Source organism: Cricetulus griseus, chromosome 2, assembly GCF_003668045.3.
Source record: "Cricetulus griseus strain 17A/GY chromosome 2, alternate assembly CriGri-PICRH-1.0, whole genome shotgun sequence".
Taxonomy (NCBI): Eukaryota; Metazoa; Chordata; class Mammalia; order Rodentia; family Cricetidae; genus Cricetulus; species Cricetulus griseus.
In genome coordinates this window covers 204935536-204963259 of record NC_048595.1, presented here as the reverse complement: position 1 = coordinate 204963259, position 27724 = coordinate 204935536, and the positions used below count along the sequence as shown (strand labels likewise).

The window sequence follows — 27724 nt, the reverse complement described above, 5'->3', positions numbered from 1 at the left end:
ATACCCCTACATCAGTGGTTATTCCATTATTGGAAGGAATTATGGAAAGTTGTAAGTGAAACAGAGTTCCCATACTTTATTCTTTCGTGTGTGTGTGTGTGTGTGTGTGTGTGTGTGTGTGTGTGTGTGTACGCACACATGTGCACCCACGCATGTATACATGTGTAGGTCAGAAGTCAACCTCAAGTGTCATTTCTCAGATACCCTGTGTTTTTTGAGACACAATTTCTCACTGACCTGGAGCACTTGGATCCAACTAAGGTGTCTAATTAGTGAGCTCCACAGACTTCCTGTTCTGCCTCCCCCATACTGGGGTTACTGGCATGTACTACGATGCCGTATAGTTTTGGGGAGAGGGTTGACAGGTCTTCATGTTTGCAAGGCAAGCACATTACCTACTGAGCCATCTCCCAAGCCACAAGACTCCCTCTTGATGTTGCTCGGAGAGGAGGTAGGAATAAAACATTAGTCTGTTTTAATGGAATTATATGATTTTTTTTTCAGTGCTTTTGTTTTTGTTTTGTAGTGTTGGGAGTGGAACCCAGAGCTTCATGCCTGCTAAGCCAGCTGGTACACTAGGCCCATGTGTATTCTTCCCCAGCAGGTGCTGAGGGGGTGGGAGGTGGTGGCTTTAGAGGCAGAGCCATCCCCATGCTGGGCTTAGAATAACGCCACACTTGCCAGCCATACATGTGCTGGGGCAAGGAGGGGTGGCTCTGATGATGTATCTGTATAGGAGGGTACAGAACTACGGCCAGGGGTGGAGCATGTGCCTGACAGGACAGTGCCCTACCCAACATGATAGGCCCTGGGGTCACCATGTGGCATTCACATCCCACTGGCCATGCCTGGTTGCTAGGCTTTTGACAGGGTTCCGGGCCAAACTATTGAGGCCCAGTCAGGGCTCCCCATAGTGGCTGCTGCTGGTTCTGCAAGGCTGTCCCCACAGGGAGTTTCCTTTTTGCTGATTTTTGAGGCCCTTGTATTGTCTTATAATTGTGTGTGGCATATGCATGGAGGCCAGAGTTGTTGTTTGTCTCTGTTCCACCTTATTCTTGAGGCAGGGTCTCAATCAAACCCAGGGTTCACCTATGTCACTAGCCAGCTTGTTCTGGGGATCCCGAGTCTGCCTTCTAAGACTGGAATTACAGTGAGCTGCAGTACCCACCCAACAGTTACATGGGTTCTGGGACTCTGTACTCCCAGCGTCTTGCTTACATAACTAGCTCTTTAAGCACTGGCCCATCTTCTCCATCCTGCTTTTTGAGAGTGAGTCTCTCATTGGCTTGGTAGGCCAGGCTGATGGGGAATCCTCCAACTTTGCCCCTCCAATGCTAGGATTACAAGCATTCCACCATGCCTAGAGCTTGAACTTAGGCCCTCATGTTTGCAAGGCAACCAGTTTACCAACAGAGCTATTTCTCCAACCTGCCTTAGCTTTTTAATCAAGAGGACCAGGCCAATGGACTAAGCTTCTTTCGGGATCCTGAAGAACTGTAGCCAAGCAGGCTGCTGGAGGGAGCTTGGTCTGTAATTTCGGCGTCTATCCCTGAGGAAGGCTAAGTGTGAGCTCAAGAGGGTCACAGAAGTATGTGTGGGCATATGTGGAGGGGCTGGGTAGGGCGGGGACTAGGTGAGGTGGGCTGGCTTGGGTAGAAACAATCCTACCTAGGAGGTTAGTTTAAAGAAGAGGGGACAGGAATGGAGCCAGCCTCAATTCCAAGAGTGGATTCTGTGGCCCTGATCTTTATGTACCCACTTCCTGGCATCTCTGGTCACCTCACTGCCCTATGTATTGCCATCTTGGGGAATGGCATCGTTTCTCTAATTGCTCTAACCTAGATTCTCTCCATCCTGCCCATTTTTCATACAATATTTTATTATTCTCAGCATTTCCTGTCCATGTTCTCACCTCTGCAGTCTTGCCTGAATGGATTCTTTGACCTACGTTTTTGAAGAATGCCCCCATGTAGCATGGAACTCAATCAAAATCTAGCTTGATGGGTGGGAAGATGGCTCAGCTGGTCCAGTGTTTACTATACAGACATGAGGACCAGCGGTCCATCCTCCAGAACTTACTGCTCACTGACAACCAGCCCAAGCCTGTGGTTGGGAAGACCCTTCTACCCTGTGAGTCTCCATTCCTTTGGGGTCCCCGAAGCTTTCCTTCACTCTGATTTGTGGTCCTTCTTCCCATGTCTTTTGAGGCCTGGCTCTCTGGCTTCTTCATGACTCTTGCCATCTTCCTACATGTCCAGAGGCAGCTGGAGAGCATGGGCAGGGGTCTCTGTTAGGGCAGGGGTGTATGTGCACCTGTGTCATTTCATATCTGGGAATGGGTGCTTGGCATGGGATTGTGCCTTGGGGGGAGGGGCTGTCTGAGGGCTTGAGAAAGTTCTAGTCTTCTAGGGATGGGATGGAATTCTGTCTCTGGCTTCTTCCCAAGACCAGTGTCACAAATACTTGTGTTACTTTGGAAGGTGGAAGGCATAACTGGTGACTGGCCTGCCGGTGCTACACTGTAGGAGGCACCAAGGGTTGTTCCTGCCCATGGTCTGGTCTTCTCCATCCTGAATTTGCTTAGGGAAACTGAGCCCCTGCATGGGGACTTGGGCTGCTCCTCTGTACCTAGGGCCTTAGCTGGACAGGTGCAGGGCCTTGGGCCCAGCGGACTGAGCCCTCCCAGGAGGCCAGCCCCAGTTCTAGCCTCTCTTTTTCTCTAGTTCTCCCTTCCTGTGGTGGGGGTAAAGCATAGCAACAGCTCTGTCTTGATTGGTTCCTCAGGCCTAAGATGTCAGGAGCAGGCTCAGTTGCTTTTGCTGGCGTCACTCTGAAGGGATGGAGTTTACATTTGTTAAATACCTGACAAAACAACTTAAGGAAGGAAGGGTTTAGACAGTCCATCATGGTGGGAAAGGCATCAATAACGTGAGGACAGCTGGCTACATCGTCTCTGCAGTTGGGAAGCAGAGAGAAATGGATGCTGGTGCTCAGTTCCCCTTCTCCTTTTTAGTCACTCCAGGACTCCCACTTGCGGAATGGTGCCTCCTGTATTCAGGATGGATCTTCCCACCTTCATCAACCCAGTCTAGAAAATACTTCATACACACACACGCAGTCAATATGCTTAGACACAAAGTGCTTAGACCTCAGTGTCTGAACCCAGGAGAGACTGGCAGAGCTCACCTGAGCTCAGTGGGATGAGAAGCTGCCCCTTGAGCAATTAATCAGTACACGTGGCAAGAGCCACATCCAGGGGCCACCTGGTAATGAAGCTGTAGTCCTGGCCTATGCCACCCTATCTGTTGTGCCTCTGTCTCCTCTCTCACAAGATGGCTGCCATAGCCTGTTTATTCCAGAAAAGAAGAGTGGGAGCTGTGGTTGGAGGCATCTCAGATGGCAGCATAGACCAAGAAAGGGGTCTGTCTGGGCCTGTGAGCATTGATGAGCTAGGGCCCTCCTGTTGGAGGAATATGATTTCTATGGGAGCCCACCACACTCAGCACTGGCCAGAGCAGCCTTCAGGTGCTGCAGCTTGGCCCCAGCCCCAACAGGTGACAGGTCTGGGTGGCTGCTGGTCCTGGTCTGTCTCTCTTCCCACCTTGATAGCTCTGAGCAGCACTGACTCAGAGCTATTTCAAGACCATAGACCTGGCCCTGTTCCAGTGGCTAATAGTGTCTTTGCTTGCGTCCTTATTATTATTATTATTATTATTATTATTATTATTATTTTATTGTGTGTGTGTGTGTGTGTGTGTGTGTGTGTGTGTGTGTGTGTGTATGGGAGCCTTCTCTCTCCTACTATGGAGTCTGGGGATCAGACTCTGGTCTTCAGGTGAAAGCTGCAAGAGGATTTTTTTCTTCTTTTTTTTTTTCCTTTCAAGCCATCTGGTCTAACCTGGCTTGCTATTCTTATTTCTGAAGGAGGGTGTTTTAGTTACTCCTTTCATTGCTATGATCAAATACCTGACAAGAAGGAACTTAAGGAAGGAAGGAAGGGTTTATTTCAGCTTATAGTTTGAGGAGACACAGTTCATTATGGCAGGAGCATGAGGCAGCTAGTCACATGGCATCCACAGTCAGGAAGCAAGGCGAGACTGATGCTGGGGCTCAGCTCCTTTTCTCCAAAGTTCAGCACCCCAGCCTATGGGATGGGGGTGCCCATATTTAGGGTGGGTGTTCCCACACTCAGTTACCCCAGTCTAGAAGTTCACAGACACATCCAGAGGTTCATTTCTGAGGTTTTTCTATATCCCGTCAAGTTGACAATATTAACCACCACAGAGGGTAATACTCAGGAGCTTGAGGCATAAGGTGAAGACTAAATGCCAGGGAGCAAGGATTCCCAGTAGCCGTGATAAACATATAGGGAAGAAAGGATTGATCCTAGAGGCAGGACAGGGCAGGCAGAGCCTGGAGCACTTTGCAATACTAGAAAAGAAGTTTAGGAAGACAAATGGGGCTATGTTAGGAGGGCCCCCTGGTCACATTTGGAACATTTGAGCATCAAAAAGAATAACAATGGAACACAGTGAATGCAGAATGAAAGTACGAGTTCCTGGTGCTGGCTTCCCCACTGTCCTTGCAGAAGTAAGCAGGGAAACTCTTCATAGAAGGCTAGAGCATATGGAGGGGGCTAGGCCACAGGGCCAAGTGCTCCTCAAGCTTCCCTGTACATGGAACTCAGGGTGGGGGCTGCACAGGGGGACACCTGAAACTAATGCAGCAGGATGGTATGGAGCCTGGAATTCCTTTTCTTCACCAGGCTCTTGGCTAATAGTTATATAGCTGGTCCATAGACCTCCTGGGTTGACTAGTTTTATGTCAGCTTGGTACAAGCTACAGTCATTTGGAAAGAGGGAACCTCAAATGAGGAGATGCTCCCATTAGTTCGGTCTGTTGACAAGCCTGTGGGGCCATTTTTTGATTGATGATTGGTGTGGGTGGTACTACCCCTGAGCAAGTGGTTCCAGATGCTATAAGAAAGGCAGGCTGGGTAAGCCATGAGAAGCAAACCAGTAAGCAGCACCCCCTATGGCTTGTTTCAGTTCCTGCCCAGACTTTCATGGACCATGATATGGAACTGTAATTGAAATATATCTTTCCTACCCTAAGTTGCTTTTGATTAAGGCATTTTATTACAGCAATAAAAACTAAGTGAGACCCCTCACTTTGAGCACAAAAGTTGTGTGTGTGCATTCATACATGTATGTTTAGGTATGTGTTTGAGTATGTCTCTCTCTCTCTCTCTCTCTCTCTCTCTCTCTCTCTCTCTCTCTCTCTCTCTCTCTCTGTGTGTGTGTGTGTGTGTGTGTGTGTGTGTGTGTGTAAGTCAATATCATTATTTTTTCCAAGTTGCTTTCCACCTTATTTTGTGAGCCAGGATCACTCAATGAACCCGGGGCTCACTGATTCTGCTACACCAGCTCTCCAGCTGGCCAGTAAGCCCTAGGGATCCTCCTAGCTCTGCCTCCCCAGTGCTGGAACCATAGACATGCCCTATTACACTTTGCATTTTTATGTGGCTGCTGTGGATCTGAACTTGGGTCCTCGTGCATGTGTTTGATCCCATAGAATTGGATGTGGTGGGTACATCTGAAATTCCAGCGCTTGGGAGGTAGAGGGAGGATCAGATATTCAAAGTTACCCTTGGCTGCATAGTGAATTTGAGGCCAGCCTGGGCTACCTGAGACACTGTCTCAAAGGGGAAAAACAAACAAACAAGAACAAAAACTTGAGACAAAGGGCAAATGTAGCAGGTGGCAAAGGGTTGCCCAGTGAGTATGGAGGAGAGCCTAGGTAGTGTGTTGTGTTATCTGTTCAGCTTCTTACAAGGTCTATTCTTTCAAAATGAGAATTTGAGAGGGAACTATGGAGGCTGGTGTGAAGCACAGGCTTCTACCCTCTCTTCCAATCTGTCTTTTCAATGGTCAGCAGTCTGGATACCTGGTAGCTGCTCCGGCTCTCATCTGGTCCTTGTGAGAGCCGGCTCAAGTCACTCCGGTGTCCTAGCAGGCATGGAGAGGAGAACCACTCATCTCTAGGGCAGAGCACGATCAACAAGGATGTAAGAGGGGGGCTGGGAAAGGGTGTAGAGGATAAGGGTTGCTACTCACCTCTGATTCTGGTATCCCAGTCTGTGGGCTTATCATCAGAGCCCTCTGGGCAGAAGAGGGAGGTGGGGGGATCTTGTCCCCCTTCTCTGCCTGGGTGCCCACCTCTGGCCACTCCTACTCCCCTGCTCTAACTTTCATGTCCCTGTATCTCCAGAGATTTCCCTATAAGGCTTACAGCTAGCCACTCTGCCTCTGCCCACCCAGGAGGCCCTTTAAGTATGGAGCAGAGGGACACAGTGGGAGGCACCCACTATGTTCTGAAAGCTCTTAGCTTGGCTGATCCCAGCTCTGTCTTGTATGTGTGTGCACTCGTGTGCACTCTCAAGGCGTGCCGGGGTGAGGGGGTACCCACAGGAGAATACCCTAGAGTATCAGAGAATCAGTCTAAAACTCAGGGGTACCTGGACAGGGGGACAGACCTTTGACCTGCTTCTAGGGTCCCTTCCTCATTTTTGCCCTCCCACAGGGGAAACCTGTTTGGTTTCTCATAGGGCCTTTTACCTCTCTTCCTGTCAGCCCCAGTGTGAGTTTGTGAGGGTGTTAGAGTGTACATCCTGTCTCTGCGGTCCCCAGCCATAGCCTGTGCTGGGAAGAAGAAGTTCAGTGGGGAGAATGGGGGTGGCTGGGTGAAGTTTCACTCTGAGACACTTTCTTGCCATGGCTACAGCTCAGACTCGCCGGGAGGAGATGCTGAGGAAGGTGAAGGCCTGATGACTTTTTGAGGGCTTCAGCGATGGAGTGGTGGGTTCTGGGAGGGAGGTGCATGAGTGTGTGCTCTCATGTCTGTGTGTCGGCATGCCTGTATGTTAGGGTGCTGGCAAAACCGGGTGAGTGATGGGTAGAGTTCAATGTCTGCTTCCCATGGCAGGCGGGACAGCAGAGAACTTCAGTTTTCCTGCCTGGCCTGGGCTTTCTACCTTCCCTTGGTCTTTCCTCCTGGGCTCCTGGCTTCTGGAACATGCTCATTCCTGTCTGTTCTATGTGTGTGCATGTGCATGCATGTGTGTGTGTTTGTCCATTTGTCCATTTATCCATCTGTCCATGTGTCCCCACAAGGTCAGAAAGCTCGGTCTCACCTTGGCACTGATGGTGGGAGGATCTTAGCTAGGAAGTATCTGTCCAGAGTCTAAGGTTCATTGAGTGACCGAGTGTCCTGTCTTGTCTGCCTCTGCATTCACCAGGCCTCCCAGTGGGGGAGATGTGACTCCAGTTCAAACAAGCCTGCTCTGGGGGCTTAGCCTTCCCTCAGGGATGGCGGCTATGTTTTGGGCCATGGGACTTATATAGGGGTCTTGCCTCTGTGTGTGTGGGCGGGTGGGTGGGTGGGTTGTTGTAGAGTTGGAGGGTTTGACAGGATGTCTCATAGACTCAGGGACATGGCTAAGCCCAGAGCCTATGTTCTTACTCTAGGTCATGAGGAAGGCCACATTGGATGTTGGGGGGTTTGGGGAGGACTTCCTCCCTTCCCAGAGGCACAGGTGGCTCCAACAGGCACTGACCTATGCCCGACATGTTGTCTCAGCCTTCCCAGGGGAAGTGGCCATCTCATTTGGCCTCTGCAGAGGGGTAATGCAGCTGGATGCTTGCGGAAGGAGGTCTGGAGCCATCAGTCGAGGTGTGCAGGCTGCTGTTGACAGACACTCCAGCTCTGCTCACATCTGGCTGAGGGCTGAGGATGTGAGGAAAGGAAGCTCTGATAGGAGGTGACATTGAGTGGCACTGATAAGGCTTCCTGGACTGCTGGCTGTGGGCCTGCTTAGTGACCTCCTGTGCTGGCAAGCACATAGACATGGAGGTGTGGCCGGTGAGAGCCTTATCCTTTGTCCCACATGAAAGGCTCCTCTTTGTTCTTTATGAAATGAGACATGCAGTGTGAGTGTGTGCTGCTGTAAACGACACTGAAGGTCTGGGGCTTCCTTTTGTTATAGGCGTGAATTAGACTCTAGATGACACCCACCGGGCTTTCCAGGTATGTCCTACAACCAGGAGTTGAACCAGGAACCCATAGATAGTGATAGAGATAGCTCAGAAGGGAAAGATGGGGCTAGGGAGGTCGAGAGTGCTTACTGCTCAAGTTGATGACCTGAGCTCAGATCTCTGGAAACCATGTAGTGTCTGCGATGCCAGCACGCTACGGCTAGAGCAGAGGTGGAAACAGGAGGGTTCCTTGAAGCTCGTGGGCTAGTAAGTCCTTAGGACTTATAGGGCAAGCAGTTTAGCCACTGAACCATTTCCCCAGCCTCTCATATGTCTCTCTGATACTTCTGGACCCTCCCCCTCTGCCCCGTTCTCCCACTTATGCAGTTTGGTGTAGAACTCTGGATACCAGGTGCCACTGAGGCCGCTGTTACTCTTCCCTTTTCCTTCTTCACAGCTCAGCTTAATGTCTTGTGCTTCCTCCTCCTCTCCTGGTCCAGGTTGCCCCAGATACTGAGGACCCCTGCTTCCCCAGCGCTCTGTGTATGTGAGGTCAGCAAAGGAGACACCATGAAAGGGATGAGTGGGCTCTGTGTGTGTGTGTGTGTGTGTGTGTGTGTGTGTGTGTGTGTGTCTGTAAAAGTGTGTCTTTTGGTGAAGGCACTGTTAGACCTGAAGTGAGTACCTTGTGCTCTTAACCCCAGAACGGGGACAGGTCCCAGCATGGCTGAGCAACATTCATGTTAGGGAGCTGATTGGGCACTAGAGCTGGTCAGTGGCTAGGGTGTGGTGGGATGCCAGTGTAGATGGTATAGATAGCAATCTGCCCTGGTAGTTTGTCTTCTCTCCTGCTGTGAGTCCCTACAGAGTTTATGCTCAAGAAGCAACCATACAGTCAGATTACATAAAAAAATGACAAAAGAATTTAATGCTCATCATTTTATGTCAGGCTGTATTCATAGCTATGCTCCACTGCATATGACTTGCTGGCCCTGAGCTTGACACACCCAATAACCACAAGGTCTCATTGAGTCATATCTCTTCAGGGGGGTACTTGGGTGAGGTGGGACCTGAAGGGGGCCACTTCCCTGACCCTTGGCTACACCATAGTTGCTGTCATTGTTCCTCACCACTGCAGAGAAGAAAGTTTACGAAGTTGTTGGCCACTTCTACCCTTCTTACCGCCCTTTCCATCCAGTGACCCCTAGTGACCTAGAACAACTAGATATCCCACCCCCTACAATATGACTTATTCCTTGCCTCTTGTCTACCTGAGCTGCCACCTGCCTCTGTGTCGGAAAATATGGCTAGAACAAAACTGTTTGGTACGTGTGTGTGTGTGTGTGTGTGTGTGTGTGTGTGTGTGTGTGTGTATAAATATGTGGATAGGAGGACTATAAGAGACAGTATGGTTGTGTTCAGTGTTGACCTCTGGGCTATGGAGGAAGAAACAGAGTCCTACGTCCATGTCATCTCTAGCAGTCTGCTTAAATAGGGAGTTGATTTTAAGTGACTTCAGCCAAGCCCAAGAGCCCTTACTACCCTCTCTGGTCTGTGATGGTCTGTTCTGTGCCTACTCTGGGCCTCCCTGCAGTGTCATGGGCCTTGGCAGAGGCAACAGAGTCATCCGAGTATGTGAGGCCACCTTGTTTGACCCCTTTCCTGCTCAGCCCACTTTGAGTGGGTGGAGCTCCCAGCAGTGCAGTGAGATCAGTAGGGAGGGGCATCCAGTCTCTTATACTGTCTCCGAAGCTTTCTTCTTGGTGATGTCATGACAGACAGCCTGTCTGAGATTCTCCATCTTGGCTGTTGGCAGAACTTTGGATAGAAGGTAAGGAGCCTTGGGTATCCCAGTCTTACTGCTTTCATCTACTCTTTGCTGGTATGATACAGGCAGGATAACTTATAAAGAAAATGTTTCAGGGTTGGGCAGTGGCTCACTTGGTGAAGTGCATGCTGGGTAACCCTGAGGACCTGAGTTCAGATCCTCAGCATCCACATAAAAGCTGGAAATGGCAGTGCATGTCTGTAATCCCAAGGCTGGGAGAGCAGAGATAGGCAGAACCTTGGAAGTCATTGGCCAGCCAGTCTAGTCAAATTGTTGAGCTTCGGGTTCAGTCTCAAAGATAAGGTGGAGAGTAACTGCACCTAATACTGGCTTTTAACCTTTGCATGCAGGTGCACACAGGGGCATATACCCCTGTGGACATAAAGGGCATATGCCACACACAGGAAGGAAGGAAGGAAGGTAGGAAGGAAGGAAGGAAGGAAGAAGCCAGACAAATATTTTAGTCAGTTTGTTGTTATTGTAACAAATACTTTGTACAGTGGACCTAAAAAGAGAGAAAAAGTGAGTCTTTCCCTTAGTCCTGTAACAGTCTGCTTGCCACTGCTACTCCTCCCACCCTACCTCCATTCACTTGGCATTCGGCCCCTGGTTAGTTTTTTTTTTTCCTGGAGTCTCTCGGCCTTCTAGCCCATCTACATTCCTTTATGTCAGCCACTGATACCCAGAAACATCCCAAGTGCTACCAGAGACCCACTGGTAGCTACCTGTGGCCACACTGAGCACTGGGGCAGGCAATTTTCATTACTCCTCTGATCTCCCATTATACTCTGTCCAGACTTAATCTGAGTCCTTCCTATAGCAGCCTGCTTGCAGGAGCCCCTCCTCCCATCCCAACTCCACTCACTGGAAACTCCATCATTGCTACAGACCCAGAATCCCCCTAGTCCTTCCATCCCCATCTGCCCAGACTTATTCTCTGTCCTACTGCAGGCTCTACTTCCTGGGACTTGCCTCTTGGTGTGGACCCTGTCTTTGTAGGTCTTTCACACAACCCCTCCTAGCCCATCCCCATTCCTTTCTGCTACCTGATGGCCTGCAGAAGCACTCTCTACTAGGGTCTCCACAGCCATCACATTTACCTAAGATCCAGGGAGGGCAACAGACACCAAAGAACAAAACATCTACCCAACAAAGCTCAGACGATATCAACACCTAGAAACACCCTGATCATCATGACTCCAGATGTGTAGACCCCAATGCAAAAAACACAGACATGAACAGCCAAGACAAATGCCTGCACCAGAACCCAACAACCCTATCAGAGTAGGCCATGAGAAATGCAATGCAGTTGAAGCACAAGACAAGGACTTTAGAATAGCAGTTATGAATATGTTTAAGGATCTTAAAGAGAATATGAGTAAATCTCTTAATGAAGACCAATGAGAACACAAAAAACTGGTTGAATGAAATAATGAAAACAGTTCAAGACATGAAAGTAGAAATAGAATCACTAAAGAAAATCGAAACAGAAACAAAACAGGAAATGAAAAATTTAGAATGTCGAACAAAAGTCTCAGAGGCAGGCCTCACCAACAGAATATAAGAGATGGAAGACAGAACCTCAGGTATTGAAGACCAGGTAAAAGAAATGAACACCTCAGTCAAAGAGAATGTTGAATGTCAAAAAAATCCAGGTACAATGCATCCAGAAATCTGGGACACTATGAAAAGATCAAATCTGAGAGTAATAGGAATAGAGGAAGGAGAAACCCAGGTCAAAGGGTCAGAAAATATTTTCAACAGAATCCTAGAAAATTTCCCCAACCTAAAGAAGGAGGTGCTTATGAAGGTGCAAGAAGCATACAGAACACCAAATAGAAAAGACCAGAAAGGGAATTTCCTACAGCACATAATAACCACAATCCTAAACATACAGACCACAGGAAGGATATTAATAGCTGCAAGTGAAAAAGATGACATAACATATAAAGACAGGCCCATTAGAATAATACCTGACTCCTCAATGGAGACTCTGAAAGCCAGAAGGGCCAGGCTGATGTTCAATAGTCTGAAAGAGCACAGATGCTGGCCCAGAGTATTACACCCAGCAAAAGTATTGATCATAATTGATGGACAAAGGCAGACATTATATGATAAAAACAAATTTAAACAGTCTCTATCTACCAATCCAGCTCACTGAAGGCACTAGAAGGAAAACTTCAGTCTGAAGAGGCCAGGCACACCCAAGAAGAAGGAATAAATAATACCAGATGAGTAAATTAAAAGAGGGAGAAAAAACCCACACAGAACAATAAAATAATAGAATCAGTAAACACTGTTCATTAGTAACTCTCAAATATTAACCATCTTAATTCCCCAATAAGATACAGACTAACAGATTGGATTAGAAGGCAAGATACATCTTTCTTCTGCATCCAAGAAACACACCTCACAATTAACTCAGGGTAAAAGGATGGAAAAAGTTATTCCAAGCAAATGAACCTAAGAAGCAAACAGGTGTAGTCATTTTAATATCTGACAAATCAGACTTCAAACCAAAACTAATCAGAGGAGATAGGGAAGGACACTATGCACTCATTTAATGAAAGATACACCAAAAGGATATTGCAATCCTAAACATATATCAAATACAAGAACATGCAAGTTCACAAACAAACAAAAACAAACAAAAAACTAAAATCATACATCAATCCTCACACGGAGATAATGGGTGACTTCAGTACCCAATTCTCACTAATAGGTAGGTCATCCAGACAAAAACTAAACAAATACTGAAGCCAAATGACTTTATAAATCAAATGGACCTAATAGATATTTACAGAACATTTTACCCCAGCACACACACAAAATATTCCCTTCTTCTCTGCACCTCTGGCAATGTTCTCCAAAACTGACCTCTTCTCCAAAACTGAATTTTCTCCGAAACTTGGGCACAAAGCAAGTCTCAACAAATACAAGAAAGCTGAAATAACACCCTGCATCCTATCTGGCCACCATGGATTAAAGCTTGATCTCAATAACACATGAGACAACAGAAAGCTTACAAACTCATGGAAACTAAAGAACTCTCTATTGAATGAAACATGAGTCAAGACAGAAATTTAGGAGGAAATTAAAAAAAAAACTTTTTAGAATTGAATGAAAAAGAAAACACAACATAGCCAAACCTATGGGACATAGTAAAGACTGTTTTAAGAGGCAAGTTAGTAGCACTAAATGCCTACATAAAAATTTGGAGAGATACCATATTAATAACTTAATAGTACACCTGAAAGAGCTAGAACAAAAAGAACTTATATCTAAAAGGAGTAGATGACAAGAATTAATCATACCTGGGGCTGGAATCAATAAAATAGAAACAAAATCAATACAAAAAATCAATGAAATAAAGAGTTGGTTCTTTGAGAAAAATCAATAAAATTGAGTTTTAAAATGAACAAACTTAGAGGGCAAAGGGGATGTAACAACAGGTACCAAGGAAATCCAGAGAATCATAAGGACATATTTTGAAAATCTGTTCCCCACCAAACTGGAAAACCTAAAAGGAATGGATATACATACATACATTCATACATACATATCCCATCAAAGTTAAACCAAGATCAGATAAGCAATTTAAACAGACTCATAACCCCTGGTGAAAGAGAAACTGTAATTAAAAGTCTTCCCAAACAAACAAACGAACAAATTAACCAACAAATTTCTCTTATGGGCATAGTTGCAAAATTTCTCAATAAAATACTTGTAAACCAAATCTAAGAACACATCAACAAGATTACCCATCATGGTCAGAAACTGATGGTAAGGCCTTATTGCTGAAGACAGCATTTACACATCTCATTGAACACAGAGAAATTGAAGTGGCACCTGACTAACTAGAGCCTTACCTCTACTGACTAGTGTTCATGGTACTGGAAGGTGCTCTGTATACTACCAATGGAGAAAGGTAATCATCCTAGTTATAAACCATGTGACTACAGTGGTGACCTGCCTGTGAGATGTGCTGGGGCAACAGTGACACAAACATTGTGTGAGTGAGTAATCAACTACTCTCTGAGAAGAGATGGAACCCATGTCTGACACTGCTCAGGTGGCCAAGAATCTGAAACTGGATAGACTGTGGGCCTAGGGGAAAACCAAAACTACTGTTCCACTAAAGGAGCATGGCAATAAAATGATCCTTATGGCATTCTGCCACACCCATAGATCTGTTGCTTTGTTTAGCCATCATCAGAAATGGGAACTGATACAGAGACTCACAACTGAACAATGTGCAGAGAGTGAGAGAGATTCTGAGCACTCAGTCATAAATCAGATGTCTTCATGAAATGCTCCTCTCAGGAATCAGGGATCTATGGGGAGGAGGAGGCAGAAAGATTGTAAGAGCCAGAGGTGATGGATGACTCCACGAAAACAGTGTCCTTCAGTCACAACAGGACATATGCACCCTTAGACACTGTGGCAGCATGCAAAGGACATGCACAGGTTTAAGCCAGATGGGGTCCCAGTGCTGAGAAGGGGAAGGGGACAAGGGCTCCCACTCCTAAGAAGCTGTCTGCAATTGGTACCCATTTGCAAAAAGAAAAACTAGTTCTCTCCAATGGAGTCTCACTGGGAATATTAACCACACTTCAGGGTAGTCCCTGTGCCCAACAGTAGGACAGCAAGCAAATGCAATGGTCTTTTTGTATACTCTTATCCCATATTGTTCAGTTTGGACATTGTGTGTGTGTGTGTGTGTGTGTGTGTGTGTGTGTGTGTGTGTGTGTGTTATTGGCCTTGCTTATATATTTAGATACCTGATTTTGTGGGGCTTTGTGTGTGTGTGTGTGTGTGTGTGTGTGTGTGTGTGTGTGTGTGTTTGCTTTTGTTTTGTTTTTGAAAGGGAGAAAAAGAAAGTGTGAAATTGGGTGGGTAGGGAGGTGGGAGGTTTTGGGAGTTGCTGGGAAAGGGGAAAAGTCTAACCAGAATGTATTGTGTGAAAAAATTGTTTTTCAGTTTAAAAAAGGCAAACAAAACAAAACTGAACAAAAGAGGATAGGTCTGTTTGGTGCACGTGTTAGAGGTGTAGCAGGTAAAATCCTCAGTGGATTCGACTCGTTACTGTTGGGCCCAGGGCGAGCCAGTATGTCATATTTGGGGATAGCACATAGATGAAAAAGAAAGAGAAGGGAACAGAGTCCCAGTCAGATCTCCAAGGGCATGTCCTCAGTGACTTAACTCTTTCCCACTAAGCTCCGTCTAATAGTTCTACCACGTCCCACTGGCACCATAGGCTTGAGGCCAAATTAACACATGGGCCTTTGGCATATGTAGGAGAGATGCTTATCCAAACTGATATGTATATGGGAGGATGTGTGCACTACTATGGAATACCACACAATTTTATACAAGGAGTGAACACCCGTGAAATTTGGTATTGGGACTGGAACCAATCGTGTGTGGATATTGAGGCACCCCACATGACTAAACCTCTCTTGATAACTGATCTAATCCATTGATAATGATGTCCATTATCCATCCATGAAGAAAAAGTCCTCTTGGCCTGGTTACCTTCCAAGGGGCCTTACCTGCCCACACTGCCTTGTTAGTATAACTTTCCAACATAGAAATGTGGAGATACACTCTGACCGTTGCACAGTGACAGTCCTCTTGTCCTTGCGCCCCACCCTTCAGTGACTGAGCACCCTTGTTCCAGCGACTGTGCTTTGTCAAGCTGATGGTTCTCCCTTTTCTCTGTGCCGGCAGGTCCTGCAGAAACTGGGGAAGGCGGATGAGACTAAGGATGAGCAGTTTGAGCAGTGTGTCCAGAACTTCAATAAGCAGCTGGTGAGTGTTTCTGAAGGTGGAACACGTTTGCCAGGTAGCAGATGGTGAGGACCGTACTTACGAAGTAGAAAAATCCAGAAGGGGGAATGGCGTGAGTTACTGAGGTTGTGAAGGACTTTCTGGGGGAGGAGGATGGCCTGGTCCCAGCCGAGACTATCAGAGAGAAGAGGCCATGTTCTTTGGGAAACTTACAGTGAGAAACAGGGAGGGGAAGCCTGAAAGTGAGCCAGGGATTGTGGCTAGACTGTAGGAAAGCTCACATGTCAAGGCCAGTGGGAGCTAGAGGAACCTCTTGCTAGGAGAGGGGCATCTGCAGCATTTAATGTGGAGGTCCAAGCAGGCTGGATTTGACTTAGGCATTATGTGGACACGATGAGTGCCCAGGTGAATGGCAGGTTCCAGCTGGTCCTTTGTAGATGGCTCATGGGTTCACCAGATAGCACTGGAGGGCAGCTGTCCCAGTGTTCCCCTTTCATAGGCCAAGCAGCTAGGCTGAGGGAAGTAGGACCAGTTACCCAAGGCCATCTAGCTTTGGAAGTAGATTCAGATGCTGTGTGTTTGGCTCTAAAGCCTGGAAGCAAACAGAGGGCACCCTTACAAGGGCATAGTCCAGTCTTAGTTATGTAGGCAGCCTGGAGCAACAATTAGATGCAAGGGAGGACTTCCCTCCTGAAGAGAAAACCTTGAACATCCCAAATGGAGATGACCTACAACATTCCATGACTGGGGGTGGAGGGAGGCTGCGCTGACCCATGGCCTATGGCTTCTTCAGGACAGTTCCATGAGACTATGAGGCCACAAGAGTGGGGCAGGACATGGGAGGTGAGGTTAGGGCCCTGCTGGAAATGGGGGGTGGTGGAGTAGGCCCAGGCTGGGAGACCCCAGTGTCATGTACACCATCTATAGCTGAGATCTTGGGTGGCATTGAAGGTGCCCATGAAAGCCTCTGCAGCTAGCTGGATTAGAACCCAGGGGAAGGGTCTCATTGGCCTGGGCCTGGGATGTGGAGGGAGTGACAGCATGCTGGGAGAGGCCAATTAGTATGCTGGCAGAGGGCTGAAGCATGCTGGGAGAGGACTGGGGAGCAGCAGGGTGACAAAGGAGAGCATGTGAGGAGAGAGTTTAGGGATATGTCCTGGTCTGCCAGAGATATCTAACCCAAGAGATTCCCCAGGGCAGGATTGGGAACCACCATGGCTACTTATCCCCTGGGCCAGTAATGGGAGGCGTTTCAAGGCCTGAGTAGGCTCCCTGACAGGGGTCCTCTGCCACTTTAGATTCTTCATCTGTAAAACCTAAGCTTAAGCAAAAAGTCAGAATCGCTGGCCTCTGAGTCTATTGTAAGGCAGCACATGTCCCTAGTTAGCTGTTCCCCTCAGGCCGTGGGCAGCTTTAAAACCCTTTTGAAAACTATGGGCCACACATAGCCTTGTCAGCCTTTTGTTTTGTTTTGTTTTTTGTTTTTTTGATTTTCTCTTGAGACAGGGTCTTCTGTATTTCAGGATGCCCTTGAACTCATTCTGTAGCCAAGATTGAGCATGACCCCTTTGCCTTCATTCCAAGTGCTGGGATAACAGGCTTGCTCTACTACATAGTCCATGTGTGCTTAGAATGGAACCCAGGGATTTGTATGTGCTAGACAAGCACTCTACCAGCTGAGCTAAGCCCTCAGCTCCCACTGTTTTCTTTATTGTCAGGTGAAGCACTGGGCTTCAGAGCAGTTAAGGCCACATGGCTAGTTTTGGGGGCTTGTAGATTAAAATTAGGATGCTGGTCCTTTAAGTTTCTCCAAGTTTACCCAGCCCAAAGGACAGCTGGATGCTATGAGCTTGGAGTGAGGACTCTGGAGTCTCTTTAAAGCAGGCTGGGCTGGTGGAGGGAGCAGGGGGGAGGACAAGGAATGCATAGAGGCAGGAGCTGGTGTGTGTGTGTGTGTGTGTGTGTGTGTGTGTGTGTGTGTGTGTGTCCCAGTGGCCTGGTCCAACAGAGCAGCACTCCCTATATTTCCCACGGTGTTTACACCGGGGATTTCTAAGTTCTTTTGTTCCACAACAAGGAATTGAACCATCAGCACATGGATAGTGATAGAAGCAGAGAACTCCTTTGAGTGAGGATGTGGGTAAGAGAGCTGGGAAGAGTTAGAAGTTCAATGACTTGTTCTGGGCAGATGGAGATGGCTATACCTCGTGCACTTTCTTTTACGCATGCTCTATTACAGGTCAACCTTAGCTAGAAGGGGTTTCTTTCTGCCAGTTGGCTTCTGTCAGATGCTAATTTTCAATGCCTTACACTATGGTTGCATCAGGGTTACCCTTGCTAGGTCTCTGCCCTGGGCAAGCCCTCCCTCAGCACTTCTTGGGGGTGTTGAGAGACTAGGCCCAGAGACTGGCGCTGAAGATAGCCATGGAGGTTCACCGGGGCTGGGGCTCAGGCTGCCCTGGATTGGTGTCTGTTTAGGGTCAGGGTAGTTTTGGGAGTGCAGCTTTGCAGTCTCCTTTGCAACTCGATGATCTTCACTTGGAGGTCACGGGTCTGGAATAGTCTGGGGTGTGTGAGGAATGACTTGGCAAGGGGTCATTGGGGATGGTAAGGTGTGGCTTGGGAAGGGTATGGGGGCTGTTCTCTATTCTTGAGGGAGAAAATCCAGGAGCTGCAGTGAGCTTGGTCCTCAGCCAGCCTACAGAACCGGGATCAGAGCTGGGTGTGGGAAGCCAGAGCTACAGTTTCTCCTGTGCCTGTCCCGGAGTCCTCAGCATAGCAAGCTTAACTCTAGGTTACTATAAGGTGGACAGTGTGTCCAGTCTTCAGGGCAGTAAGTCTCCTTCTCCTTCTTGTGACCTCTGGAAGAGACAGAGGTTGCCTGCTGTTACTTCCCTTCACGGTGCCCCAGATGGATGGCTGTCTTTGGACCTAGTGGGTGCTAGTCGCTGTAACAAGCAGAGCTGATAGGCCATTGGGATTGAGGCTTGCCTTTCGAATATGTTCAATCGATCCGCACAGACATCCCTTACAACACCATGCTATACAGAGATTATGGTAGTATTGTGTAAACAGATACCTCACCAAGTGGCGAACAGTTGGGCAGAAAATGCTTCTATGGGGGAATCATCTCCAGGGAGGGAGCTTGGGAGCAGGCTTGGCCCATGCTGCTGGGTCCTTTAGCTGTGGCTGGCTGGGAGGATGGTGCTGTTGGAAGTTCCAGATGGTCTTTGAGAGCAATGGTCACTGCTGACCAGTGCAGCAAAGGTGCAAGAAACTCAATGGTCACTGGAGCCAGAGTCACATGGAGGCCAGTCTCAGAGTTCCTTTGCCAATGGGGATCCATGCAGAGGCTTGAGATTGCACAGCACTGCTATCCTGGGGCAGCCTCCAGAGTTCCAGTTTTTTGTATTGTTTCAGTGGGTGTTAGTTCTGGGCTTTCGGGACTCACAGCTTAGGGCTGGTTATTAACGTACAGGCTTGGCTCATATCAGAGCTGCCTTGTGTGTTGGTTCTGTGACACATCTTGCAAACATTACTTTATCCCAAGAAGCCATTGCAGGCAACCAGGCTGGCTGAACTCTTACGTGTAGGCTGTTCTAGACTGCTGGGTCCCGGGATTCATTGTGATGTGAAAGCCTGTCCCTGGCACTGAAAGCCTATGTTGGCAAGAGTTGGGACTGAAGCTGAATGCCCCCTAAAACAACTAGGAGATTCGGAGCCTCTGTCTGCAGGCTTAGGGTGGGACTGAATAGAGGAAGGCCCAGCAGGGGTGTGTGGAGGCTGGCTGAGCTTGGCCTCCTCTGGCTCTGTGTCAGGTCCCTACTAACATTTATGGGCCCAGATGAGTAGTGGCCCTGAATATTCTTTCCCAGCTGGACTCTAATGGCATTGTGATTGGAACCCAGGAAATTCTAGAGAACTGTTGCCCAGCTGTCCTGTTTAGAGGATGACTGTTCTAGGTAACCCCCTGCTCAACGGAGTGCTGCTAATCTGCTCCCAACTCAGTGTCTGGGAGGCACAAGGGCCTTGGTTTGGGTAAATTGATTAAATCATAGCCAACCCTACGGGGGCCTCTTGCTTGGGTACAGTGTAGGGGTGTGTGCTGCAAGAGATAGGAAGGAGGCTAAAGGTGTGGCTGGGATGAGGGATACTTAACAGAAAGAGAAGTCGGATCTGGAAGGTTCTGTGGCATCAAGTAAGATACTTTCTTTAATCCTCATTTTGAACAGCGAAGCATTTAAGGTGTTAATGGGGAGAAGCCTTGGAAAGCTGAGCTTCTTCCTGTCCAGTGCTGTGAGCTCTGCATTCTGTCTCACAACACTTCTAGGTCCAGCTTTGGTTTCCTCGTTTAATTTGTACTCAGTGAGTCTTGAACTTGGGTGTTCAAACTTCCATCTGACCAGGGTTACATGTCGGGTGGTCAGCCTCCTTTATCTGTGAGTTGCTGGTGTGTGGGTTTCACTAACTGCAGAGTGAAGCTATTTCTGGAAGAATCAACAACAACAACAACAACAAACAAGATTAGACAAACAAAGCAATTGTGTGCTGTGTGCATCTCATTTGCATTATGAGTAATGTAGAGATATACACAGTGCACAGGAGGACTTATGTGGGTTCTGTGTCTGTGTCATCTCATAAAGGGCTTGTGCATCTGTGAGTATCGGGGTCTGACAGGCTTCCTGGATGAATCCCCGATGTTTGTCAGAGTACAGCTGTCCTCTGGGGGCTGGGCTGAAAGAGTGTGAGAGAGGGATCTTGTTCCTTTCACTCTCTCTGTTTTATTATGTGGTATTTTACGTGTTCTTCTTAAACTGCCACTGCTGGTGTCCTCAGCTGTGTGACATGAGATGCAAAATAGAGTACAGATGACAAAACAATAAAAGGATTCCACCCAAGTCTAGCGGAGTGAACCACGAGTTTATTGGAGCGAGCATGGGTGACTCAATGGCAGCTGTGCACTGAAGAGCCCACCCAGCGTGGTTGGTGACTAACCAGAGCTGTATCCCTGGAGTTTCCTGACTTGCAGGCAGCATGCCTGGCTGGAGCATCTCCTCTCCCCAGCCATTGTTACTGCTTATATAACGTGGGGCAGGGACCTTATAAATCTGTACATTTCAGGAACTTCTTGGGAGCCATTGTAGCCAGTTACCCACTTAGCCTGAACCCTCTGGCTAGAGGTGCTCTCTGAATCTCCTGGGCTTTGTACGATGCTGAGTACATTGCTGACCTCACAGCATCCTTGTTAAGTGGTGATGGTGAGAGAATGGTACACCGAGCTATGAGCACCAGGGGGAGAAGTTAAGGTCCCAGCAGACAAGGAAGGGCCTGCTGGCAGGAGGCGACAGAGGTCAGAGGGTGCTGGGTGAGCCAGGAAGGTGGCCAGTCCCTGAATGCCCTTTCCAGATATGGACCAGTGTGGGCAGAGATAATTTTCAGGTCAGAGTGCTGGTCTCCTGTGCTAGTCATGTCCATGTCTCCTTCCCTCTCCTCCAGGATGAGAGGGGCAAGATGGTTGCTTCCTGAGACACAACCACCCCAGCTGTATGTCCCTTCCCCAGGGTGAAGCCCACTCCCGAGGCCTGACTCTAAGGCTCTGGGGACTGGTGTTTCATCTGAGTCATTCCCAAGCACTTGTGGTGTGCCAGGCCGGGTCGTTACTTGTTCTGTATTCCTGAGCCTCAGGGAGATATACTGATTTACTGCATGACCCCCAAACTGTATGTTCTTTCTCTTCTTCCATGGCTTCTGGAACCTTCCAATTAGCACTTTGGGTAGTTTGAGGACTCTTACCCATAACCAGGAGGGTTACATAACCCTCCTGGTACTTGCATCTCAGCATTCCTGGTCCATTTCTTATACCACAGGCACTGGCCCATGGCTGGATCCTTTCTGTTGGCTCCGTTGCCTCAGGTCTGCTACTCTCCTAGCCTGTGAAGCTTCATAGTTGGCTAACTTATTCTCTACAGCGTTTTCTACTGTCCTTCTTGCCTGGACTAGGGGCCCTTAGAGTTCTTGAAGTATTTCTATACTTCTTCACCCTGCTAACACCATTCCTTCTGGGCTTTTCTTCTCGGTGGTATCTGCATCATTGTCTCTGTGAAGGCTCACAAGAACCTCCTGTCCTTCCTTTGGTACTGTGGGAGTCCCAGTTCCTAGGTACTGCCTAAGATTGCAGAATAAGGTGCCTGCTGGTCCTTGTACCTACCTGGCTGTGTTTCTGTGCTCATTCGTCACTTGTTCACTGTCATTGAGATTCATACTCCTTCATTCATGTGCTCTGTGTTTATGGTGTTCAGCAATACCTCAGTGTGACATCCACTGTGCAGGGGTCTTGTCTTCTAGTCATTCATACACCACTGAGTGGTAGCTGACAAATGGAGCTGTGGGGCTCCCAATGGAGGGAGTAGCAGTGACAGTAAACATGGCCAGAGGGCCACAGCTGCTGTGCTCTGAGGTTCCTTATTATAGGAGAACACAGGTTGGTGGATGTTGGCAAGATGAAAGCCTGGTTTGTCATGAGATGGGTAATAGGAAGAAGATGGCTGGTAACCACTGTCCCCAGGCCCTGACCTAGTTCCTGTCTTTTTTTTTTTCAGACAGAGGGCACCCGGCTGCAGAAGGATCTCCGCACCTACCTGGCTTCTGTTAAAGGTAGGGTATGTCTGTCTGCAAGGAACTGGGGCTGCAGAGCCTTGGGGCAGCTGGACCACATTCGTGGTGCTGATATCTGGATGGGGGATGGCATGTGGAGTCCATGTACCTTCTCCCTATCCCCACAGCCATGCACGAAGCCTCCAAGAAGCTGAGTGAGTGTCTCCAGGAGGTATATGAGCCCGAGTGGCCTGGCAGGGATGAAGCAAACAAGATTGCAGAGGTAAACATGGGAAGGTGGCCTTGATTCTTCCCCCAGGGCCCTTTTGACCTCAGCTCCCATCCCCACAATGTCTTACCTTCTGGTGCATGCTACCCTGATTTTGCAGCACTCATATGTGATGTAGCCTTGGCCAAGCTGCCTTCGTTTTTCTGCAGGCTATGCTTTTGGTACCCTTCACACTGGAGTTTGAGAAAGGGACTGTGGCTGTCCCTATATGTTAGGGCTCATGAGTCACACCGTCTCACCTTGCCAGTCTTTACTGTATTTGAACCTTGCTGTCATCTTAGGGACACTGCAACCTCGGGAAACCCAGGCTCTGAGAGTCCACAGAGCTTTGAGGTGATGGGCTGTGGGACAGGAGCTGGGGACTGTGTGGCTTAGCTCTCCGAAGCATTCTTGTTCCTGTGTTTCAGAACAATGACCTACTATGGATGGACTACCACCAGAAGCTGGTGGATCAGGCTCTGCTGACCATGGACACCTACCTGGGCCAGTTCCCTGACATTAAGGTAAGAGACCTCTTGGCCCATTGTCTTGCTGTGGCTTGGCGCTTGTGGAAGGAGCTGGAGTCTGGGAGAACCTATAATGTAGGGCTGGCTCAGGTGGGAGGTGACTACCCTGTAGTCTGGTATCTGCTTAGCCTGGCAGTTTGTCTCTTCCGGACTGGTCTCTATGTGACCAGCCACCAGCTGGCTTATGTGACATTGTGATGGTGATACAGTGCACCAATGATATGCCAAAGAAATGATTTTACCAGATTCTAGTTGAGTTTCTTGGGGGTTATGCTTACCCTAGAATGAGTGACAGCTTGAAAAGCTACATCACTAGAGCACCCTGTACAATTTGCAGGCAGTGTGGCAGTCCAGAGTATCTCCTCTCCCCAGTAATTGTTGCCACTTATGTAACCTCAGGCAGGCCCTTAGGTAGGAGGATGTGTAAGACCCTACACTGTGTATCTGGTAGGGTGTGTGTTGCCTGTTAACTCTCTCTCTCTCTCTCTCTCTCTCTCTCTCTGTGTGTGTGTGTGTGTGTGTGTGTGTGTGTGTGTGCTCAGAATTGAATGTTCAGAAACCTAGTTGCTTCAGCTGGAACTGAATACATGCTTGGAGCCTTGTATGATAAAGTCTCCACAGATGCTACCAAGGCCCTAGGTGCTCTGCCCATAGAGGTGCAGGAGTCTGAGGAGCCTAGGAGGGTTGGGAGGGATATCTCCTTTATGTGCTCCAGTGTCTTCAAAAGGCTCTGTTGCCAGATTGGGGTCTACTTCAGGCCTGCTGTGTTTACCTTGCCTACTTTCTCTGGGCCCACGCTCGGGATTTTGGCATCTGGCCCCAATGAGCCTTCCTCTCTTTGCTCCCCAGTCACGCATTGCCAAGCGGGGGCGGAAGCTGGTGGATTATGATAGTGCCCGGCACCACTATGAGTCTCTTCAAACCGCCAAAAAGAAGGATGAAGCCAAAATTGCCAAGGTAAGGACTAGGATAGGGGCAGGGAATCAGAGAGGTTAGTCCAAGGTTCCCAGCTGCAGGTGGTGGTGTGGTGAACTCAGTGCCAGAGAGCAGAAGATCCTGAGGGTACCTCGGCAGGTGGGTGGGGGCTGTTGCTGGCCTTTTTCTGCCCTTTTGCCCTGCTCTGAGGCAGTTTTTCCAGAATGAGACTAGAGCCAGCTTGGGTTTCCCTGGCGTGGCGCTACTTTGCTCAATGCACTGAGTGGAATTCTGTCATGGGATCCGATGTGACCCTGTCTTGCTGGAACAAGCCTGTGGGCTAGTCACAGAGCTGGTCACAGTCCTGTGGTGAGTGGGTGGGTAGCAGAGCCCTGTGTGCGAATTCCTCTACCCTGCTTACTCCTCTCATAATTGTTTTGCAATTACAGTTCAACTCCCCTTTCCACGACCACTTGGGTGGGATTCCCCTTATTTTCTCACCCTCCGGGCCTGGGGAGGGAAAAAGCTATACTTGCTGCATGCTGGCCTCTGGATGGGGTCTGGCTTGTCTGACTCTGTGTGGGGTTGTGGGCTTGGTGTTTAATTATCTATGTCTCTGTTTTTTTTTCCTCCCACCTCCCTCCTGTCTCTCCATTCTCCTTTGCCATGACCTCTCTCCTTCCCTTCCTCCCTGCCCCCCAGCCTGTCTCGCTGCTTGAGAAAGCCGCCCCCCAGTGGTGCCAAGGCAAACTACAGGCTCATCTTGTAGCTCAAACTAACCTGCTCCGAAATCAGGTGATACTGGCTTCTAACCTTGCACGTGCTGGCGCCTTCTGGTCTGTGGTCCTCTCCTGGGTGTCTCTCTGCCCAGCCTTTGCAAGCTTCCCTGGGATAAGGGAGGGCTTTACTTCTTTCTGGGGTTTGGAGAAAGACAGGGCTGGATTCTGAGCTGGAGGCCTGTGGCACAGGGTTGGGTGAGGTGGGGCTTTCAGATGCCTCTGAGACTCCTGTTTTAGAGGTAACAATTGACGAGGTCTCCTGGCAGATTGGGGCCTAGGAGTTGTGGCTGACCGGGGCGCCCACCCAAGTCTATGCTTCCTTCAGATGACTGACATCTACTACTGCCCTAATGAGGAACACCTTTGAGTGTCTACTCTCTCTGGGGACTCCTGACCTATTCCTCAAGCTGTTTGGAGCTCCAAAGCTATTCTGGGTATTCTGAGGAGACATATTGCCCCCAGAGGCACTCTAACTTCCAGGATCCCAGAGCTGGTTATAGCTGAGTGGGGCTCCTAACTTGAGCCCTGGAGTGGCTAACCTGGTCCTTGACCTGGACTCCATGTAAGCAGTCCTTGCTAGAGGACACAGGACCAGGCCACTGGAGAAGACTCTGTGTTCTCTCCGGGATACAAAACCTATTAGGGAGACCTGGATCCAGAAGGGTCGTCCTTTGGAGGTTCCATGGAGGGAAAAGGTTTTAAGTGGGTTTCTACTAGATGCTGGGCCATACCACCATCCTGCCAGTGAATCTTAAGTCCTAAACCTGGAACTATCTGAAGTTTGGTTTGGGTCTGCTGAGGTTAGCCAGGTAGACCAAGAGAAGTGGACCACATTGTTTTCAATTCCCACCTTGCTGAGACTCAGGAGACTCTTTATAGCAGGGATGAGGCAGGTAATGGAGACTTGACCCAGGAAGAGGTCGGATTTCTCCTGGACAGTGCCCTATTTTTCCTGGGCCACCTCCTGATTTCATCATCTTCAGCCACGTATCAAATGCTCAGGAAGCAGAGGGAGGGAACTCCTACATGACACGGCTACCGGCCTAATTTCTGACCTGACCCACTGCCTAATTTCTTTAAGGCCAAGGCTTGGGGCTAACTTCAGAGGCACTGAGGTTAGGATCAAGGTGGCTGGTCATGCAGAGCCTGTGGGCACAGGCTTACAGGAAAACACCCGGGTAGCTTTGGGAGGTAGAGCAGGAGTATCAGGAAGCTTGTGGGCTGAGAGGGGGTGGGGCACCAGCTGAAGCCAGATTTATGTTTGTTCCTTCCCGACAAGGTGGGGTACTCTGAATGCATTGGAGAGGTCCCTGGGATTAGGGCCTGGGATGGGGTCTACCTGATGCTTTAGGGCTCCTGAGACAGGTGTGGGTGGGGCCCCCCTGCTTGAGAGGGCCCCCAATTCACTGTGGGGGAGCAACAGGGGAGGCTGAGGTACAGGATCCCCTTTTCAAATGCTGGCCTGTACATGGTTCATTTTCCCCAGGCGACACCTCTCTCTCCCCTCTCTCATATTCTCTTTCTCTCTAATTCTTTCTCTCTCTCATTCCCCTCCCCCCATCTCTCCCTAATGCTAACTGGAAAACCGGATCAACTTTGGAGTTGCCTTTGTCACCAGTGGGCAGCTCTTGGAATTGTCTTTGGGAGACAGTGTATCCCCTGCCAGCTGAGTTTGTAGAACTAACTGTCTTCTTGTGGCCCTGGTTGGCCCTGGGAGCTCTCTAGACTTGCTTCAGCTTCTTGGGCTTGCCTGCAAGACTAGTGCAGTCTCTCTAGTCAGCTCCTTGCTTTTAGATTGGAGAAGGGCGTGGGGGGCTGCAAGGCCTGCTCTGTCACTCCAAAGTGCTTCCTAACGGGTAGTATTTGTGGTATAGCTGCATAGCTGCCTTCTGAGTGCTTCCTAGTAGGCCAGAATGTCAGGGACATAGAAAAGGACTCAGGCCCTGACTTCTGGAGATTTAAAGTGGACCCTGCCCTTGTTCTATGCAGTGTTGCTGGGGCACCCGACCGGTGCGGAGGGGCTCCCAGCTCTGATCTGACTTGTCCCAAGGGAATTGTTTGTGTTTATACAGACATTTCCTCCCTTCCCGTGTGTGTGTGTGTGTGTGTGTGTGTGTGTGTGTGTGTGTGTGTGTGTGTGTGTCTCACAGCCTCACATGGTGCAGGGGTCTAGCGCCACCTCTTGGTAGATGTAAGCACTCTGCAGAAAGAGATGTAGGTAGAGAGCCATGGGTACTGGGCATGGGCACCTCAGCCCAGCTCCTCCTTCCCTGTCTCACTGTGCCCTTCATAGAGGTACTGAGCCACTGCCACTGGTCCCTGGTTTGGATAGGTCATAGGAGAGGGATTTGTGGGGACAACTTCCCCAGGGAAGTAAAGAGAAACTGGAAACCAAAGTCAGGCAGACTCTGGTCCTAAGAAAGCAAGCAGGAAACTTCTGGGGGGGAGGGTCATAGAAAGCAGTGGCCAGCCAGCTGAATCTCAGGGCTGACACTCGTTAATGTGGGCAGGGTTCCACTGAGTCTGGGGTCTGCCTCTGTACTCCAGCTCTCTAGGCTGTTTGCTTCTCACCCCTGTCCCCCAGTGTGCTTGTGTGTTTAGGCTAGGGATCAAGATCCAGTATTGTCTGTGAGAAGTTGTGCACATTAATATTTTGAGACAGGGTCTCTCACTGGGACCCTAGGCACATTGGTTCTGTTCAGCTGGCTAGCCAGTGAGTTCCAGGGATCTTCCTATGGCACCTCCCCAGAACTGGGGTTTCAAATGTGTTCACCTCCTTGGGCTTTCTATGTGGGTGCTGGGGATCAAACTCCGGTCCTCCTACTTATCCTGCAAGTACTTTACTAACTGAACCATTTCCCCAGCCCTTGTCTCCAGCCTTCTTTTTGGCCTTTCCTCTAAACCCTCCTTTGGTGATGGCAGCTCAGACGTCCGATTCCCAGAGAGTCCCCTTAGGCCTAGCTGTAGGAGTCCTTAGGTCTCCAGTGGGA

At 48.9% G+C, this 27724-nt stretch overlaps 1 protein-coding gene across 5 annotated transcripts in view; it reads left to right on the top strand.

Annotated features, from left to right (window-relative positions):
* Bin1 (bridging integrator 1) overlaps positions 1 to 27724 on the top strand; it is a 57849-nt gene that overhangs the window by 13591 nt on the left and 16534 nt on the right. For all 5 annotated transcript variants that reach the window (XM_027400672.2, XM_027400677.2, XM_027400680.2 and 2 more), the window contains exons 2-6: positions 15592 to 15672; positions 22251 to 22305; positions 22434 to 22528; positions 22942 to 23037; positions 23890 to 23997. In XM_027400672.2, coding sequence (XP_027256473.1) covers positions 15592 to 15672; positions 22251 to 22305; positions 22434 to 22528; positions 22942 to 23037; positions 23890 to 23997 — 435 coding nt within the window. The remainder of the gene's footprint in view (positions 1 to 15591; positions 15673 to 22250; positions 22306 to 22433; positions 22529 to 22941; positions 23038 to 23889; positions 23998 to 27724) is intronic.